This window comes from Lynx rufus, unplaced genomic scaffold, assembly GCF_022079265.1.
Source record: "Lynx rufus isolate CCGP_SWC_20201006 ecotype Redwood Valley unplaced genomic scaffold, mLynRuf1.p SCAF_12, whole genome shotgun sequence".
NCBI classification, from domain to species: Eukaryota; Metazoa; Chordata; class Mammalia; order Carnivora; family Felidae; genus Lynx; species Lynx rufus.
This window is the reverse complement of record NW_025814826.1, coordinates 27,777,501-27,798,255: the sequence shown is the minus strand read 5'-3', so window position 1 is coordinate 27,798,255 and position 20,755 is coordinate 27,777,501. Positions and strand designations below refer to the sequence as shown.

The following is a 20,755-nucleotide window of genomic DNA, read 5'->3' as shown; positions in this document are numbered from 1 at the left end:
ATCTGGTTATTAATAATGGAGAAAGTCAAAATGCAATCTTCCAGACACTGGAGAATTGAGCCAGAAATTACACAGGAGGCACTCCCTGTCAATAAAAAGCATCATGATGCTAAGGGTTAAAATGTTCATCTGGTCCTGAGCAGGAGTTAAGATAAACTTTTTTTTTTTCCCTGTTCTGTGAATGCTATTGCAAGAAGTTTGCTCAGGGCCCTTATATGCCCAGCTTATCTGTCCTTACACTTTCAATTATTTTTGGACTCTTTGCTTTATAAGAGTTCTCATAAGGTAATCCATTTGCAGGCTAAAGCAGATATAATTGGAAAAAATATTGCCCTTTCAGAGTCATGGAAGATATTTTACAAATGGGATGAAATACTTTTAATACCCTCATTGTAGTTCAATGTGCATATAATTTTAACCATGGGTTCTCATTCTCTATAATTGTTATTCCCTATAACTTTCTCTCAGAATATATCCATAATCTAGGCTAAAAAGGGGAAATATGAAAAATCATTTAAATGCCTAGGCAAATACAAAATGTGCTACAGTAATAAATGCATTACTCTCTCAAACCACTACTAAAATTAAAGAGGGGATTTACTCTAATATTCCTTCCATACTTTACACAATCCTTTCCATATTCCTAGGTTACAAGTCTCTTGATAAGAGAGTTATGTATCCATCACGATAATATCAACATTAATGATTTGGCCCAAATCTCTGTTATAGGACTATCAATAGTTCCTGTAAAAGTACCTTTTGAAAATCATCACTAATTTTTTTATTTAGGTACAGCTCCCAAACAATGCAACTGTAGAAAATGCACTTCTTTGCATCCTGGGAAGATTTTTTTTTTTTTTTGCCTGAACTACAAATGTAAATTTTTAAAAAGCAGTGAAATCTTTCTTTCTCTGTGAAAAAAAAAATCCTCTTTAGATTTTTGTTGTCTGCTGATCACCAAAAATTACTTTCTTGAGAATGTATCTAGCCTAATGTTTCCTAGTAATATGTTTGTTGCATAATGAGCTATTCCTTCCAGCTCTCTGTGAAGGTCCACACACCAAGGGGCATGGAGCCCTTACGGTATGCAGAGTTATGTTACAATAAACTGCCCCACTCCTTCAAGCTCCTGGTATTTTATATCAGTTGCTTCCTCAAGCAACACAAATCCACTAATGCTTTAATTTGTGACACTGCTAACTGGTATTAACAGATTATGACTATGAAATGTCCTTGCATTTATATTGGCACAGGAAGATGATATGTCTGTCATAGTGGAGCAAAATGCTTTAGGTCACACAAATATACAATACTGTACTATGTCTTCTACGTCAGCACAAAACTCGAAAGGTTTTATTTTATAGCACGTTTATAGCACACTTACGTATGCTCATTGAACAATATCCTTAAATAACCAAAGGCCCAGGGCTCACCCCAGGCAAGGCAGGGAACTTCTATCCTGATCTGTAGGTACCAGCTGGGCTCAGGTAACTGATCAAGCCAATCAAAATATTAGCAAAATATTGAAATAATTTTTTTAACCAAATCACCCAGTTATTTGGTTAGTCTGACTCTTTCAGTCTGTGGGGAGGGAGCTTGTTTTGTTTGGGTCTCTTGTGGAGCACAGGCTATATTGCCAGTGGGACTCAGATACAGCTTGACATTGGTAGTTTACAGTACATCCACATTTTAAAATGTGGCTCTTGTACAGAACTGATTGATTATTTCATGGCAACCTACAAAAAAGACCCTCTTTTATGAAGTACATAGAGATCCAGTTTTTAACTTGCAAGTGGTTAAATACAATAACTTTTCCAGAGTAATGCATTATGGCAATGTAGATTCTGTTGCTCATGAAATTGGGCACCATAGTTATTTGCTTCTTTTTAGTCTTGGTTGTCATTGTAGCTACCAGTGCATCTGTATTAGATGCTATATTTGGGAGAAAAGAAAGAAAAGATGGGATATTACTAAAAGAAAATTGTCAAGTTATAGATCATAGAATACACAGTTCTCTTTCATAAACAGGATAAAGAAATATATACACATCTATACCTACATACCCACACACATCCTGCTCCCACATACATGCACACCTCATACCCACACACATTTATCGCCATGTGTATGGAGAAAAACAGAAAGAGAAAATATACGCTATTATGAAGTAAAACTCCAAAAACAAACCTCAGAATCTGCCTTCCTTGAATAGCAAGAAAATAAAAAATTGCAGAATCATTATAGTAGGCTACAAATGAGCATCCAACCCAGCGGGTCTGTGAAAGTTGGCTCTCCTAAGACCTGTAAGATTCCTGTTCAGAAAAGAGACTATATATCTGCTGCCTGGGGATATCTTCATGTACAAGGAAGAGTGGATTTCTGCAACTATGATGAAGCAAAGCATGATGCCAAAAATCTACCAAAAAAGATATTCCTACAAAATTCAATACAGGGGCCTTAGATTTTTTTTTACCTGACTTTTGGACTCAGAAATGGTTTCTTGGCCCGACGGTTCACTGAAGTGCCAGACCTTCAACAAAAGAACAGCTGTTTTGTACAGAAAGGTTTTCTTTAGAAAGGTTTGCCATTTTTCCTACTGAAATGGGATTTTTTTTTTAAATATCAAAACATGTTGTCAGACTCTTGTCCTGAGAGGCAAGACAATATTCAAGACAGAGGGCAATGCCTTCCATGATTTCCCTGGACAGAATATGCAACATGGGCAGACCCCGCAAAATACTAGAGTTTTGTGAAAGGAGGGGATTCAAAGAGGGCATTAAAAGACATAGTTTCTCGGGAACCCTCTTGCACTGTTGGTGGGAATGCAAACTGGTGCAGCCACTCTGGAAAACAGTGTGGAGATTCCTCAAAAAATTAAAAATAGATCTACCCTATGACCCAGCAATAGCACTGCTAGGAATTTACCCAAGGGATACAGGAGTACTGATGCATAGGGGCACTTGTACCCCAATGTTTATAGCAGCACTCTCAACAATAACCAAATTGTGGAAAAAGCCTAAATGTCCATCAACTGATGAATGGATAAAGAAATTGTAGTTTATATACACAATGGAGTACTATGTGGCAATGAGAAAGAATGAAATATGGCCCTTTGTAGCAATGTGGATGGAACTGGAGAGTGTGATGCTGAGTGAAATAAGCCATACAGAGAAAGACAGATACCATATGTTTTCACACTTATGTGGATCCTGAGAAACTTAACAGAAACCCATGGGGGAGGGGAAGGAAAAAAAAAGAAAAAAAAGAAGTTAGAGTGGGAGAGAAAGCCAAAGCATAAGAGACTCTTAAAAACCGAGAACAAACTGAGGGTCGATGGGGGGTGGGAGGGAGGGGAGGGGAGGGGAGGTGATGGGCATTGAAGAGGGCATCTTTTGGGATGAGCACTGGGTGTTGTATGGAAACTAATTTGACAATAAATTTCATATAATAAAAAAATTTAAAAAAGACATAGTTTATCTTCCGAACATGGAAGGAACAAATGTGAACAGAGCCGAGCTTAGTACAACCACCACATTCACTATTTTCTCATGAGTCTGTAGATCTACGATGACCTTCAAAATCTTCTAGTCCAGCGATCCCCAAATCAGGCTGATTATCAGGATCATCTCTTTAAATGAGGAGGTTCCTAGATGCACCGCACCCCCCGCCCCCACCCCCCAGAGGTCGTGGCCTTGGAACGGGGATGTTTTCAAAGTTCCAACAGGAAGCCTAATGATCAGCTTCATCTCATACAACTTTCCATATCATATTCTGCACAAATATGTCAATTGGAAATGCAGCCATTTCTAGAATGCTTTTTCACATGCACATTTCATGACTCCAAAAAGTTTTAAAGTGCTTTTACTCTGATAAAATCTCAGTGGTAAGTGCTTTTTTCTGAATGACAGCCAGTATCTAGTGATGTTAATTCAGTTCAGCGCCCCCCCCCACTACTCTTTTAAATACCTCAATACAGTGTCTCATTCAAATTCTCCACTTTCTTCTAAGATTAGAAGAATGTGATTTATACAAATATTTACGTACTAATAACACAAATAAATATTCCAGATTATTTTTAAAAACTTATATTATTTGTTTACAATAGCAATTAACTATTGCTTTGCCTAATATGCGATTATGTGTTTAATGTTTGTCTCCTCTACTAAACTGTAACTGTAGTGTCTTTCTTATTTGATGCTATATCCTTATTCCCTTGCATAGGGCCTGACAGAGTGCGCTCTCAGTAAATAAGTCAATGAAATGATTAGCATCAAATAAGTAAAAGAAAAAAACACGAGGGATTAAGGAAGGAATATAGTTTAGTTGTTTATATATGATTATTACCCTGCTTCCTGTTTACAAGAAAAATACATAAACATATATTTGTGGATTAAACAAAACAGTAGAACACTGGCAACCTGATATATGTATAAGTACATCAGCAATTTAAGGTAAGATCCTTGTGAAAGTTAAGAATAAATTCAGCTCTGAGAACCACAGAAGTGATTGTATTTAGACCAGATCTCAAAAACTGTTAATGCTAACTTTCTAATCATAATGGTAACTCAGAACCCATTTTATAGATGAAAAAAATGTGGTACCAGACTAAAGGCAAAACTAAAATGAATGCCAGACACAGAAGCTTTAAACAGTCATTTTTCCGGTTCTGAGTTCCACTTACTACTTCTCATTTGCAAACTCATACCCGGCAGACTTGAAAACTGGTATTTAAAGGTGTAATACATAGCTCTTTCCCTGTGGGCAAAATTCTAAGAAAGAATGAATATCGAAGTTAAAGCACATAAAGTAATACACAAATAGTGGTCTTCTATGAGCTATATTTACCCATTTTCAAGTAGATGAGTGTAGCTACATTGCTCTTCAAAGCAAACTTCAACTGAAGGCCAATCGGAGAGATAAAAGTTACGAATGGCTTTTCAAGAATGACACGTCCTAGATATAATAGTGTAACCAAGAGCACTTATACAAATTAAAAAGGGAAAGTGTCTGACCAATAATAAGAAAAGCAGAAGTTATCTCCGAGTATAAAAAAGCAATGCCAGTAGAGTAGATATGCTGACAAGACATGAGTAATATTTTCCACATATAAGAAAAGCTTTCATCTCAGAAGACTTTTTTTCAAAGCTATTTTTGTACCTTAATTAAGATCTACAGAACTCAGTGGAGTGTTTTTTTTCCTCCATTTACTAATATATTAACTAAGGCACAGAAATGCTTGCCAAAAACCACATAAAGAGTCAGAAAGTTAGTTGGACACTTTATGACAGAAAATGCCTCTCCTTTCTTTTTAAAACTTTTCTTGAGTTACAGAGAGATGCATGGATAGCTGTAGACATGGATGAGGGGAAAGACAGATGTGCATTTCTTTCACTGTATTTCTCTGAGACACCACCCCACACCTTCCCACCACTCTGCACCCCCAATATATTAATGACGGAAGGGTATTAGAGAGTGATACCTACTTTGTGAGTGTTTATTAAGCTCGTTGGTATTCATAGACCTAAGTGCTGACATAGGCAGTCAATCTTTCAGATTCACTATGTTTTAGACTCAAGAAAGCAGCTCCAGAGAATCTTTTAGCATGAGATAACATGGGAGTTTATCATGTTTTCTTGCATAATTCTCCCTTAATTTGTCATTGTAAAAGAGAAAGAAGAAATGCTATGTTCTAACAGTAGGAATAGTGGTAGCCCAGCCCCTAACCTCACTGTACCCATGTCGATAGGTTTTGCTAAGATCAGTAGGTCTTTGGAAATGGAAAACCTCAAAGAACATTAATAATTGTTTGGATAAAATAGTATGATGCCTGAAATAGCTATAGATAAAATATTAAGACTATTTGCCAGTAACTAATTAGATCAGATATTAAAAACAAGTATATTTATGTTTTTATACCTACAAAAAGAAAAAAAAAACCTTCTAATTATCAAAAAGAAAAAAAGAAGCACAAAGTAATATTTCAGTTTATCCATATCTCTACTATTATGAAAACATAAAAATCATGCTCACAAACATCACATAGGTGGGGAGGGAGAGGCAAGAAAGAGAAAAGACTTAAATTCTACTGACATTGTACATTATTTTCCAACAATGGGACAACATCTTTACTGGTGTGGAAGCAAACAACCACTCTTTATCAAAGCTCTGCAATGCAGGAATCTAACTGTTTCCCCAATACCACAGGAAATCTAAATATTAACTTCCTAGATGACACAAAGGAGTAAATATTGCTAAAACGTGTTATATAGAGTACTAAAAATGTCTCTGCAAACCTCTGGAATTCAGAAAGGCTGTTACCAGAGCAAAATCACAAGGGAAAATGAAGCACAGATAAAAAGCATTATATGTTTTCTTCTAAAGACTGGTGAGCTCCTTGAGGACAGGAATTGAATCATATACCTTTGTGTCTGTCTTACTCACCCACCATTAGGGTCCAGCACAGTGTGAGTGTGTGTGTGTGTGTGTGTGTGTGTGTGTGTGTGTGTGTGTGTTTAATGTTTATTTATTTTAGAGAGAGAGAAAGAGAGAGAGAGAGAGAGAGAGAGAGAGAGAGAGAGAGTATGAGCAGGGTAGAGGCAGAGAGAGAGGGAGACACAGAATCTGAAGCAGGCTCCAGGCTCCAAGCTGTCTGGACAGAGCCCGACGTGGGGCTTGAATTCATGAACCTTGAGATGGTGACCTGAGCCCAAGTCGGAGGCTTAACCGACTGAGCCACCCAGGCGCCCCTCAGCACAGTGTGTTTTTAACAAATGAGAACAAACAAGCTTTTGTGCATTACTAGAACATCAGTCTAACAAAATGTCTTTCAGTAAATTTATGTTACTATAAAGTAGACCAATTTTTCATTCCTACAAATATGGAGAGCTCAGTTCTAGATATTTTTCAGAGAACATTGTATGAACCAAACAGTTTACATTCTGACATAAAAAAGAACTATATACTGTTATCAGTGATTTTTCTAATTTGCTCTCCATCACTACACTTCTCAAAGTCTCTCCATCTCTATCCATCTCACAATTACCTCTTTTTCTCTCTCAGGGGATTCATATTCTTTTTGAAGATCAATAATTATGGTTACACTCTTATTTCCATCCCTTCTGCCCCAAACAAGGCCTTCCTTTCCAGGTATCCTTCTCCATGTAAGATCTTCCCTGTGACACGGTGTCCTGTTTAAGACCATGGGTGCTGGAGCCAGGCAATCTCAGTTCAAATCCTCAGACTCCATTGTCACTCTCACCAGCTACATCGCGTTAGATTAATTAAGCTTTCATTGCTTTAGTTCCTCATCTTCAAAATCAGCATAATAATAGTGCCTACCAAATAGGGTTGCTGTTTGATTTAATGAGTTATTCTTTTTTTAACTTAGAAGACTTTCTGCCACCTAATAAGTGCTCAGTAAATGTTGGGGTTAATTTTCTCACTGAATTTGTTGGCCAAAGCAGAAGATGAATAAGTTTGGGTGATTGGAAAAAAACAAAAACAAAAACAAAAACATCGTAATATTCTTTAAAGGATAAAGAAGGTGCTGACCAGATACAAAATAAGAACTGACTGGCAGTGGGGTGCCTGGGTGGCTCAGTTGGTTAAGCATCTGACTTCGGCTCAGGTCTTGATCTCAGGGTTCGTGAGTTCAAGGCCCACATGGGGCTCTTTATTGTCAGCACAGAGCTGGCTTCAGATCCCATCTCCCTGTCTCTTTGTCCCTCCCCTGCTCAATCTCTCTCAAAAATAAATAAACATTAAAAAAAAAAGCACTGACTGGCAGTAAAGACAGCCTAGTAAAGCAACAATGCCACACTTAAGTATACATCCAAAAGAAATGAGAACACATGTCCACATAAATACTTGTACACAAATGTTCACAGCACCATTATTCATTATTCATAATAACCAAAAAGTGGAAACAACTCAAATGCCCATCAGTTGATGAGAAGATAAATAAAACGCAGTTTATCCATACAATGGAAATCCCATAGTAGAAAGGTATGAATATAGATCCACACTACGAGACGGGTGAATTTTGAAAATATTATGTTACATGAAAGAAATAAGTCATAAAGTGTCACATATAGCATGATTCCCTTTACATGAAATATCCAGATTAGGCAAATCTATACAGACCGAAAGCAATTAATGGTTGCTTAGTGCCAGGAAAGGGGGTTTGGGATTAGTGGGAGTGGACTAAATGGGACAGGATTTCTTTCTGGAGTGTTGAAAATGTTCTAAAATTGATGATGGTGATGGGTGCATACTTCTTTGAATATCCTAGAAAAATATTTCATTGTGGGACCCCTGGCTGGCTCAGCTAGTGGAGCATGAGACTCTTGATCTTGGGATTGTGAGTCCGAGCCCCACGTAGTGCATAGAGATTATTTTAAAAAATAAAACATTTCATTGTATAATTTAAATGGTTTAAGAGCATGGAATATGAATTATATACCAATTACATTCAATAAATATAAATTATATATCAATTTTGTATCAATATATATGCAAATTTTTTTTTAAAAAGGCAAAGCAAAAGACAGTGGTCTCAACATTCATTGCATTGTTCACATGGTAGATTTTGTAGCATATAACTTTAGTCCCTTCCATTTCTAATTTAGAACTGATTTCTTGAAACTTTTAGTCACATTTTCCTATATCATTTCATGCTTAATAAGATTGTTGTCTTATTCCATCAATTTCCCACAGTTGATCAGCTTAAGATATTTGAAGATACTTGTTCTGGTTACCCAATTCGCTGAATTTCAAGGATCATTCTGAGTCTAAATGTCTTATGGTATCTATTGTGACTTTAAGATAAACACAAGAATAGAGCACTGATTAGGTAGGCATTAATTTGAAAACATCTTTGCTTTTAAAGACACTTTTTTAAAACACTTAGCACTCAAAGCTTTGTGAAAATGTATCTACTCCAATGGGGGACGAGGGCCTTTTGTAAGGGGGGAAAAAGGCTTAATGTGCTCCCACAATTAGTGAGGCCATTTACTTTTTGGAGAACCTATTACTTTTACCAAATCATATCCTGATCCCTGAACCTTTGATTAGTCATGTGTACATACAGAACTGATTTCAGTGCTTGCTGATGAGTCTTGCACAACAGCATCAAAGTTTATTATCTCTAGAGACTGAGAACACTTGCAATGTGCAGGAAGAGATTTTTGCCATTTACTAAAAAACAGAATAAGTGGCTATTAATGATTAACTCATGATCATCAATTTTGTAAAAGTAAGTCTTCATATACTGTATTCTTCTCCTCTCTCTCCTACACACACACACACAGACACACACACACACACACACACACACATCCATAAATGCATGCATGCCATTTTTTCCAGGGTTTGAGCAAAATAAGTATAAGTAGGTGTCCTTGGATATGTACTGAAAACATTATTGAAGTACTGACATCTTGACTTTTCAATAATTCAACATATGAGAACTGAATACATGTACATTTTTCTACACCCATTGATAAAGAATTAAATTGTTCACTATTTGGAAAAGTGCTATATGTACCAATTTCACTGTAGCTACAGTTCTATAAGAAGGAATAGAATGACCTCATATATGCTACAAAAACTTGTAAGTAAATACTATATCTGAAGGTCTATCTGGAAATGTACATTTAAATTGACAAAATTAAGCAATTAGGAAGACATTTTTGCACTGATGACTTAAAGGCAGTCATTCTATCCTCTGTGTTAGGAATCAGCACTCCAAAAACTAAATAATTTTTCATAAAGCCCATCTTATTTTTTCTAATATTTAAGGAATTATGAGAGCCAAAGACTGCTTTTCTCTGAAAAAAAAAGTTATTTATGAGTTCCCCTTAGGTCTATTTTTTAAGGAACTTAGTTATGACTTTGATTGTTTGCTTATTCTTCTCGGGGAATGCTCATCATGGAAAAACTTGGTACAATTGTTCCATCCAAATGTGCTTTTTTAATGACTTAATTGTAATAAACAAGAAGTAATAATAAACCAGAACTTACTTTTAGCCAAATTATTTCTCAAAGGACACTGAGGGGCTTCTCTTTAAAAAGTTGTGATAATTGGGGTGCCTGGGTGGCTCAGCTGATTAAGTGTCTGATGCTTGATTCTGGCTCAGGTCATGATCTCACAGTTCATGAGACTGAGCCCCACATCAGGCTCTGTGCTGACAGTGCAGAGCCTGCTTGGGATTCTCTCTCTCCCGCTCTCTCTCCCCTTCTCCTGCAATAATATCATATAGTAAGTAGGAGACAGTTATCTCCCTTCTAAAACACTGTATAATATAAATTCACCAAACAAATCAAATCCTAAAAGGTATATCCTGATGTTGCATCATTCATATTTTAGCATGCTGATCTTATTTTTAAAAACAATTTTATTTATTTGGTGTGAAAATTAAGAATCATCCTCCCCCTCCCCCATGTATGATGTCACTTCCTTAGTTACTCAGTGGTAAATGCTAATATATGTTGCGTTTAAAGGAGATGCCTTGTAAACTGACTCTCTCTCAGAGGTGATGGCAATCAGACTTGCTACCTGATTTCTTACAATTGAACAGGGAATGATTTTAGGCCCTAAGGATATATGCTAGTGTTATTTTTAGACTTGCCAAATGCATAGTTAGAAATATTTAAAGCCTTTGAAAGGTACTACACTTTGTAATTATCAGACTGTCCGTTCATGCTATACGCAGACCAGTTATAGGTATTGGGAGCTTCTGTATTGCTAACAATTCTGTCATTTCGAAAGTAAGACTATTCTTTTCAATAAAAGAACATTTCATTAGCGAATGTGGTCAACTGCAGCAATGTCGACTACCAACACTTTTTTGTAGGAAGAGGTAGCCAGATTTAGGAAGGCAGATTTCCCCTAGTACCTCTAAGTTAAGTCAGTGCAAATAGTTCTAACAAGATTTGGGGCTTTGCATTGGAATCATTAACAAAATTTCAAGGAGAGAGAGGAAGGAAGCGCATTAGAAACATATGGTGGAGAGAAAATTTCTGGAATCCTGTCACTAAAATGGATCAAAGTAAGAAGTGAAAGATAAAAGTAAAAAAAAATAATAATAATAATTCAACACAAGATTATATTTTAAGATTCTAATAAGGAGCAAATGAACAGCACTTCCTCCAGCAGTTATAAGGATGTCAGGAAAAGGTAATTGAGTTCTGGGCAGAGGGTAGACAGTGCTTTAGTTGTTCCTGTTTAGGAAGTTAAATGCTTAGGGAGACACATTCCCTCTTTCAGGTCAGAGGGGTACCATTTAGTACATTACTGCTGAAGTACCCTGGTGACCTGAATGAGTTCATGCAGCTTCCAAAGGTGCTTAAGCACTGAGAGCTCAGGCACTAGAAGTGATAAATATTCTATTAGTTCTTTCTATTTAATATACCAACACCCAAAAATGCCAGTAAAAGGAAATTTGTTTTTTTTTTTTAATGTGAAAGAATTCATTGTGACAGGAGATATTCAGGTAACAATTGTGACCAGTGGTTTCCCTTTCCAGCTTGTAGATGACCCAACAGGTGTTAAGTCCATCGCTCTAGTTGGCCGCATCCATACTGGCCAGCTCTTACGTTACATTGCATCTGCTATATCTTTAAGGGAATCTGCTAACTTGAAAGAATAAAAGTGTGCTCCAAAATGATTAAGCCCTAGACAAAATTGGCAAGTTTGCCTCTGGCACTTAGGCCTTCAGTTTCCTCTCCCATTTTCTGCTCCTCCTATCCTCAAGTGCAACAGAAAGTTTTCTTATTAGCAAAGCCTCATAACGTGGGCTGGAACTCCAGCACAGGTTCTTACCATTGGGGAAGACTTGAGCAGGGCATTTTGTTCTGAATAACAGGTTCCCATATGTCAAAATGGGAATAGTAACATACAACTGTTAGGAAGAGTAAATGAGAAAATGCACATAAAAAGTCTTACTATGACTATTGTCAACTTATGTCCTCTTTTTAAATGGATAAATGGATAAGTCAGTTATCAATTTGGTTTTACTGTTGACAGAATATCTGGCATCCAAAGAAGGGATATCTTTGGTAAGATTTCTTCCCAATATCTCATAAATCACATACAGATAGTCATTTGCCAACTCTATTTATAAACAAGGCTCTTCTTGGCACAGGACACATCATCATGGACTCAAAAAAATCAATATTTTAAAACCTTAAAAGCTTCCCTCCCAAATTTGAGTTAAGTGATACAGTTGAACCTACCAATAGCTCATTTCTTTCCACCTTCAGCTCTGCATTTCACTAATTTTATCAGCAGATAACCAGAGACAAAGAATTCTTCAACCTTAACCTTCCTGTACATTGCTCTTTAAAAATTGCCTAATGGGAAAATATAACCTTGACATTTATCCCATAAGCAACAAGAAAAGAGAGATGCATATTCTATGACATTTCCAGTGAAAGAAAGGCTTTGGGAAGATCTGAATCAATGAAGTATTAAGAGTATGGTCTCAAGATACTTTTATATTTATGTGTACATTCTCAATATAATATATGTAAGTAATGTATTCAAGGCTACAAAAGTACTTCTCCTTAAAGATAAGAGAACTAGAATATTAATATAAGATTATGAAACTGAGTGAAATAAAATGTTGCCACACACAATTGCTATTATCTATGATCGTAACAAGCTGGTCTTTGTAATAATTCATCTTTAAGCAGAACTCTGACAGTATTATAAACTGGACTTACAAAGGTTCTTCAAGAATCAAACTAAATCATCACCCTGATCCTATAAGAAGGTTGACTGAAGTTGTAATCTGACATTTTGCATCCTTTAAGTGGTTTTCTTTTTCATTTTTCCAGGTAATGCATCCAGCATCCTTACGCATGAAGAACATAAATGTCTCAACTAACAGAAAAGCTCTATACTGCCCTAAAATTCCCACTATAACCCTTGCCTGAAACTGATCAATAAAGTCTTCCAATGTAAGAGAGCAATAAGAGGAAGTCAAGATAATCAAGTGACATTGCTCTACAACGACTGATGACCTAAGTTAAGAGAGCAGTCACACTCAGTCCTTTGACCAACCATTGTTGAAAAAATTCCTGGAAGCTTTCGATGGCTAGTGTATGGGGTTCAGCCCTTAATTTTATTAATATCCCTGCCACACTGGAGAACAGATTGAGTTCAGAAGCATCACCTCAGAGCAGATGGCTTACATCCTACCACGTTAATGGGTCTCCATAAACAAGAGACATTTTAAAAGCTGGCACATAGTAGGTGCTCAATCAATGTTTCTGTATTTATTAGAAGAAAAACTGGGGATATCATTCAGGATATCCTGAGACATCCTGCAAAGAGAACTTTAGCCCTTGTGTCTGTACCAAGCACTGTACTGCTCTGAGGTTATGGGATCTGTGATGATGTTTCCTCAAGGGCTATAGGGGGCTGTTCCTCCATCGCTGTTCCTCTTTCGAATAAATCATATCATCATAAGCTCTCCTGAAATACACTGATAATTTGGGAAAAGTGCCTTTTAAGGCTTGAATTATCTGAATAATGAACAAATCTCCACGTCTAATTGAACTCAGCCTGAGCATAGGCTCAGACTCAAAGCAAACTCGGTAAAGCATTTCCAGTAGAACTCAGGCAGGCCAGATGTTCTGGAAGCAGAACCACGGTCATTATGCACATGCCAGCTCCTCCTCACTCCACCCCGGGCCAAGACCCTTTCAGCAGCGCGAGGCCTGCTTAACATATGACTCTGGCTGCATTACTGCGTGGCATCCCAGCACCCATTCGAACATTTCAGCAATTTTAAACAAGCTCCACTGACAGGGACTATTAAACGGAAGCCAAAGAAGCATGCCGGGAGAGCACATTAATTATGAGGTAACACCTTCGTCTGCATTACCTACATGACCTCAGGGTGGGTGACACATAAGCGATTTACTACTTTTGGTTAAACCATACCTACACTTTATATGAGACAGAATGGACACAAGTTACGCAAAAGCTGTAACATAAATCATGAAGTATGAGTTGACATGGTCCTGAAACGAAGTGAATGGTAGCCTCAAGTTTTTTACTGTGTTTCTGAGGCGAGAAGCACTACGATGTGTGTGTGTGGGCGGGGAGGGGGGGGGTTGGTGGTGGTGTTCAGAAGGAGATGAGTGAGGAAAGGTCCTAGGGTCGGGCACAGCCCTACTTAAGCCCCATCCCCGACAAGGTCACTACACCTCCTCACATGCTCGAAATTCATCCAGATTAAGCAGTTCTTTTAAGACAAAATGCACCCTGGGAAAGACTAGAAGGTCATTTACACCTTTGGATGCGCTATTCTGCTTTTACGAAAAGGCTCCTTTTCCCCTTAATTAAGGGAATGCTAGTTTTCTTTGGGGAATTAGATGGGTAATCTTGCAACCTGGAGCATTTCCATGAAGAGAAGATCTAGGTGGGATAAAACAGGAAGGGTTTCAAAGAAACAGAGAGGAGCATTAAGAGTGAGTGCCTGATGTGTAGGGAGATGGTAGCACTGGTTAAGGAAAGACACGTCAAAAATAAAGTAGGAGGGTTCCTTTGCGCACTCGGCCGCCTTTAAGTTTTGTCTGGGTTTGTTAACAATTTCAGACACTAAAAATCATTTCATCTGTTCTGACATGGATGTAGTAGGTTGCTAATGCCTGGTCTACAGAAATCCTTTTAGGGGTGGATGTGCACTCACATCCATATTTTACACTCGGATAGATAGATTTGGGGTCATTCTTTTTTCTAGGGGAATACAAAGAGGGGGCTCGGCTCACAGTGTAATATATTACTTGCCATATGAAAGCAGGGAGCAAGTCCATATTTGCTCTGGAGTAGTCATGCTATAACACATGGCTGTGCTTCAGCAAATGTCAGGCTTAAAAACAGAAGTAGACACAGCAGATAGGGCTGGCCAATTACATCGCGATCTGAAAACACCAGTGATTTATTAGTTGCTATTAGCTAACCAGCTCCTCTCCATTTGATCTGCGTATTTATTAGTTATAAGTATTATGCAAGCATGTCTTTTTATATGAGAATACAATAGAATAATTTGAGTTGTGATTACTTTTTTAAAGAGAAATCCTACAACTGGAATTAAATTTCACACTGCATTTCAACCTCAAAAGAAACATAAATCTGAAACTAATACAAAAAGTGTAAAAATTTCCATATTCAGGTTAATGTTTAGCAGCAGAAAAGAATAACTTTTGTTTATCTCTGAAAACAGCTTTCTTCATCTAAACAAATGACTAGAATAAGATTAAGAGAAACCTGTTTGGGTTTCGTAGATACACACACATATTCCAATTTCCTTCTGCACAATGACTTTTATGCAAATGTGCACCACACAATCTCCTGACCTCCTTTACCATCACACCGGGACAATGACAGTTCAATAATTGAAACGGTACATATCTGGTATATTTGATTTTAAATTGCAAAGTTGGACTCGGGCCTATTGAAATGAAAATGCTTGTGATTCTTTGTTAATTCCAAACTGATCGGGTTATTATTTCCTACTAGTAAAAAAAAAAAAAAAAAAAAAGAGGCAAAATGGTAGGTGAAGCTAATTATTCCATTTTTTATTTCCTTGCCACATACTTTCCCCGACGTGGCTCCTTGCATTCTCTTCTGTGACCCTCCCCCACACCTTGATTTTAGTTCTTAACCCGGATGCTTTCATCCATAACATGGCTAATGAGAAAACTCCAAAAATGTTCCTTGGGGGAATGTTACACTAAAAGTTACCTAGGACTAAATCCCACGTGTGTTCCTTTGCTCACCATGGAGACAAGAGATTCATTCACTGCTCTCAGCCAATTTGAAATCCAAATATGAAAACAGCATTATGGAATTCAGACAGACTATTCTGCTTCACTCCTAGCAGATGCAGGAAGAAAAAAGGCGGGTATAATTAAGCTTTTGACTTTGAACCAGCAAAGCTGTGAACACCTCACTTAAAAATACATATAATATTATAAGAGCAGCTGAATTACAGGTGTGGCAAGAGGATTTTCAAGCCCTGCAGAGGATGGGGGCAGACCAATCAGCTGCCTGCAAAAGTCTTGTCCGTTCTGAGCCCAAGGTAAACTAACTGTAAAACTGAAATATGGCCAAAGTCATATTTGTTCTTCTTCGGTTTGAACGGGTAGTGCTAAGTGGCTTTCATTATATCTTTTTACTCGACTCTTTAGGAAAAGTTTGGGATCATTTAAGGGGTAGACCAATTGCGATGCATTTTTTAAAAAGGAGGGTTGGAAGTAAAGGTTTTTGTTTTTGTTTTTGTTTTTGTTTTTAATACATAGCTCAGTGGATTCATGTATTCATCCTACAAATATTATTGAGGACATATTATGTGATTATCAATTGACAGAAATCTGTAGAGGATGCAAAGGTGTGGGATTAGAAGAATATAATCAAACACAATAAAGTGGTTGGCTAAGAAACACTGCTTTTGCATTATATCTCAATCTAGATGTAGATGAAAATACACACACAGGCACACTTTACCTTACAACCCTGATTGTGGCTATCTCTCACTTAGCATTTACTAACCTCACTTTAAAAGTACTTTCATACATTGAAAGAGAAGATTAAGGGCAATATGTAGTTTCATTTTATTGTTTTAATTTCCTAGACCAAGTTTGCTTCATCGTTAAAATTTCTGGAGGAAAAAAATCAAAATTTAATAGTGCTTAACTTAGCGCTTCAGAGAATTCTGCTTGAAGAAAAGAGTAAGGGTTCCTTAACAATAACAAAATTCCTTTTTAAAAAAAAATTCTAAGGAAAATAATACTGCCAAAAAATGAATACAGCTTTGTTTGTTTTTGCAGTCATCGTTAGCAATAGACATAAAGGTATTCTTTTTTTTGAGTCCAGATGGAAAGATCATCAACACATTCTGCCTCTGGGTTCCTTGCCAAAATACCATAACCCGCAAGCCTTCTACCTTAAACATAAAAGGAAAGGTGTTGTTCTGGTCAAATAAAGAAATAATTTTTACTAGCATACGTCTAATGTTAAAGCTGCCTAAATCCTGCCAAATACATTAAAACAACATCTGTAAAACAGATTTTCATTAAATTGATCAGTTTAAAGTTAAGCAGCTAGGCAGATGATGCTTTCAAGCTCACCCTCAACCTTTAACCTTTAACCTCCTTAAACTGAAATAAGGACACACACTTCTTTTAGTAATACTGCTCCAGGTTGACAATGCAAGAGGTAAAGTGGTCTATTCAAATCGAACTGACACATAACCGCATTTAGAGTGTTATGAATCAATATGTTGTCAATAACGAGAAAAGCTGTTTTCTCACAGCTCTGTATTTGTCTTATAACTGCTACTTGTCACTTTCCCTTAAAGTCTGAATAATTCACGATGCAAAATGATGTAAATTAAACTCCTAATGAAAATGAATTTTATATAGGAGATTATTGTCTAGTCATTAACTCAGAAACTATTTTAACTCTAATTTTAATATTTTAGCCTATTACAGACCATCATTTTTTTTTTCCCAGGCCCAGGCCAATTTGTTAGGTTCTCATTTAAAAGCAATTAATGTTACTTATGAAGCAATTTCATTTTGCCGACACAAGCCGACCAAGCTTGCTAATATTCTCATCACTACACTTGAAAATCCTCTATATCTGACTCATACAGTTTCTATAAATCAGTTTAGAGAAGGCAACCTCAACACATTCCTATTCTGGAGTACTTATCTAGTTAACACTAGGGACAATGAATGCTCCTTGAAGGATAATGCAAAATAATATAGTTGGATTGTCCAACACCAAGTTTCAACAGCTCAAATATTTATCTCCTCAATCTTCTCTTAATTCAAGGTAACTTTGTTCCAAGTGTGTTTTTGTTTGTTGGCTTACCATTTTTAGACACTACACTACAAAGACACATGAGTATTTAAGAGATAAATAAAGAACGGGGGCGGGGGGGAAGTAAATTTCCATATGATTTTACAACATTTTTAAGGGAAGAGTACATACATCCTTTGGTTCTAGGATCTAAAGCTCTCTCTGCTTTAAAGCCCTCTTTATAAACAAGCTTTTATCTCATTTGGTTGTTATACATTCGAAGGCAATATCCAACTCTCCCTGAAAAGGAACTTCAAGAGTAACTCTGACACTTAGCAAATTGCTCTGCAGATAGTGAGGGTGATCAACTCATACTCACGGAGTGAATAGATAAACTTAATACACACATATACACGCACGTTTAAATAATCATCAAACAATTAGATTAAACAACCTTTCCTGAGAAAATAAACAGTAACACTCTACCTCTCTTTAGCTCCCCACATGAGATTAATAAAATAGAAAAATCTGTACGTTTATATCTTCTATTCACAACATGTTAATTTAAAGTGTTAGAGGAGCGGTGTGAATATAAACACAGTTCATGAATATTCTATATAGCTCCCAGGGTCGAGAGATCTATTATTTATACAAACTTAATGTTTGCTTTTTTCTCCTAGGTATTCTAAAAGTTTTAACAGGTCAGGTATCAACAGAAAAAAAGTTGACAATGGAAGAGCAAAACGTATGGATTATAATACAATGAATCCTTTGTATCATATTCTCAATGCCATCAACTTAGAAGCTTGTATCTTACATTAGGGTTTGCACTCCCCTCAAACTCTGTAACCCAAATCTAACGCTTTCGTTGTTGATCCACAGAGCGCTGATATCACAGGGACAATGTTACAAACTCTCACTCTACATCTTTAGGCTTTTACGCTCAGTACACCAATCTAGAATTTGGACCTCAAGAAACGACCCAAACGTGCCAGTCCAAACCAAATAAACAATTCCTGCACCTGCTCTAGAGAGCCACAACCTGCCCTTTTTGCTGTGTGTTTATAGTTTGAAATAGTATTAGAAAAGCCATAGGTATTATAATCGCTGGTTGACTCCTGATAGTATAGTTATCACTGATTTCTAGTATAAATCAATAGATAACACTTGGAAAATGGATTTTGTAATCATATTTAGAGCTGGTTACAATGACTAATGGCTTGCAATATTTTCTGAATTTTAATATCCTCTAGACAAAAGAAGTTTTTAATAAGTTACCAAGTTATTCATCATAGAAATGAATCTGTTACGTTTGTACAAGAACCAAGACGATCAAGCCAATCCAGTAAACAGACTCACAAAATAAATTAACCAGTAATTAGGATTTAGAAAAAGCAGAGACAACTTGTGTAATAAATGGGGTTCACCAGTTGCACATATTCATTACATCTGCATAGTTTTTTTTTCCAGCAAAGATAAAAGTATATTTGCCATTTAATGAACATTTTTATTTGTGCCCCACCCATTGGGAATAAAACCATTTCTAGCTGGGAAAGGTCATGTAAAATAACAACTGAGTTAAGTAGAAGACTTCCAACTGATGCTAAGGGAGAATGTGTCTACTCTGTTGTTTTGTACAGAAAAACAACGACAACAAAACACACACATACACACACACACGCATGCACGCACGCACGCACTGTGTTTGGATCGCCCCTGTTTGACAACAAACAAAAGATGATGTATTCACGGAGTAGACTGTTCTTGTCATCTGTTCCCTGTAACCATCAACACTTAGCCAAGAGTAGCGCCATATTTGTGTTTTATTTAAATCAATCAATGCAAGAAGTATAACAATATGACTTTTATGTGAAACTACTCAGAAGGCTTATTTTATTTCTGGGAAACCAGTAAAGCCAGCAACGCCACTGAGATAGGTGTAAAAGGGACACAGGGCAAACCTTGTAAATAAATTCTCCAATTCCATCTATCTCAGTCTACGTTTAGTAACGTTAAGCAGCAGCTGTGTACCTTGCCCCTCTCTCCTTTTGCTCTTTTTTTTTTTTCCCTGAACTTGCAGATTTGCGCTCCAAGCCCTGAAACAGTTAATTCCTTGCTCTGCTCTGTGCCAACGGAAATGGATGTCGCTGCTTACCTTGTAGAGCTTCAGGGCCGCCTCGTGCCTGTGATTGGTGGTATGCAAGCGTAATTTATCCACACTGTTGGTGTAGTAGTCACAGGCGTTACATTTCAGGTGAACAGGGTTGCCAATGGCAATACACTTCAGCCTCCACTCATTGCTTTTACCCCCTTCTTTAATGTGGGCCACCAGTTGATATTTCTGCATATGTTTATCAGTCTTGCAGTGGAGCTGGAAGTTGGCTTTGAGCTGAGTGTTGTAGTTACAGAGCTTGCACTGGTAGATATCTCCAATCACAGCCCTCCATTCCTCTTCAGGGAGAGAGCGCTCACTGCTCACATGCACACTTAGGGCCTCCAGGCTGTCAGAGGTGAATTTGTTGCAAACAGCACACTGGAATAGCTTCAGCGCTGGGTCACTGATATAAGGTGACAGCTCTCCTGCAGTAAGGAGGGACAGGTCATCACCCATTAGCTGACCACTGGCAAGCCGGATTTCAGGCGGCAGCTCATTATTTACTACAGGAAGAAAAAAAATTAAAAGGAAAAATAGAGACTAGAAAACACAGCACACACAAAGGAATCTGTAAAATAAAGTCTTGACAAGGAATGTGCTTTCTCTAGAGCTTACACTATAAAAAGCTGTAATAGGATTGAATCAGGATCAATTACAATCATCCCTTTCAACTTCTAAATTCCCTCATCAGATAGCTTTAATTACTCCTACTGGGCATGATGTCATTCTGAAATTTGTATTTTCGAGGGCAAGAAAGTTGATCAATACCATAACAAGACAGTCAC

General features: G+C 37.1%; 1 protein-coding gene across 1 annotated transcript in view; it reads right to left on the bottom strand.

Moving 5' to 3' along the window:
- Positions 1 to 20,755, bottom strand: part of ZFHX4 (zinc finger homeobox 4) — a 158,589-nt gene that overhangs the window by 134,664 nt on the left and 3,170 nt on the right. The window contains exon 2 of the mRNA XM_047073769.1: positions 19,971 to 20,473. Within this exon, the coding sequence (XP_046929725.1) occupies positions 19,971 to 20,473 (503 nt within the window). The remainder of the gene's footprint in view (positions 1 to 19,970; positions 20,474 to 20,755) is intronic.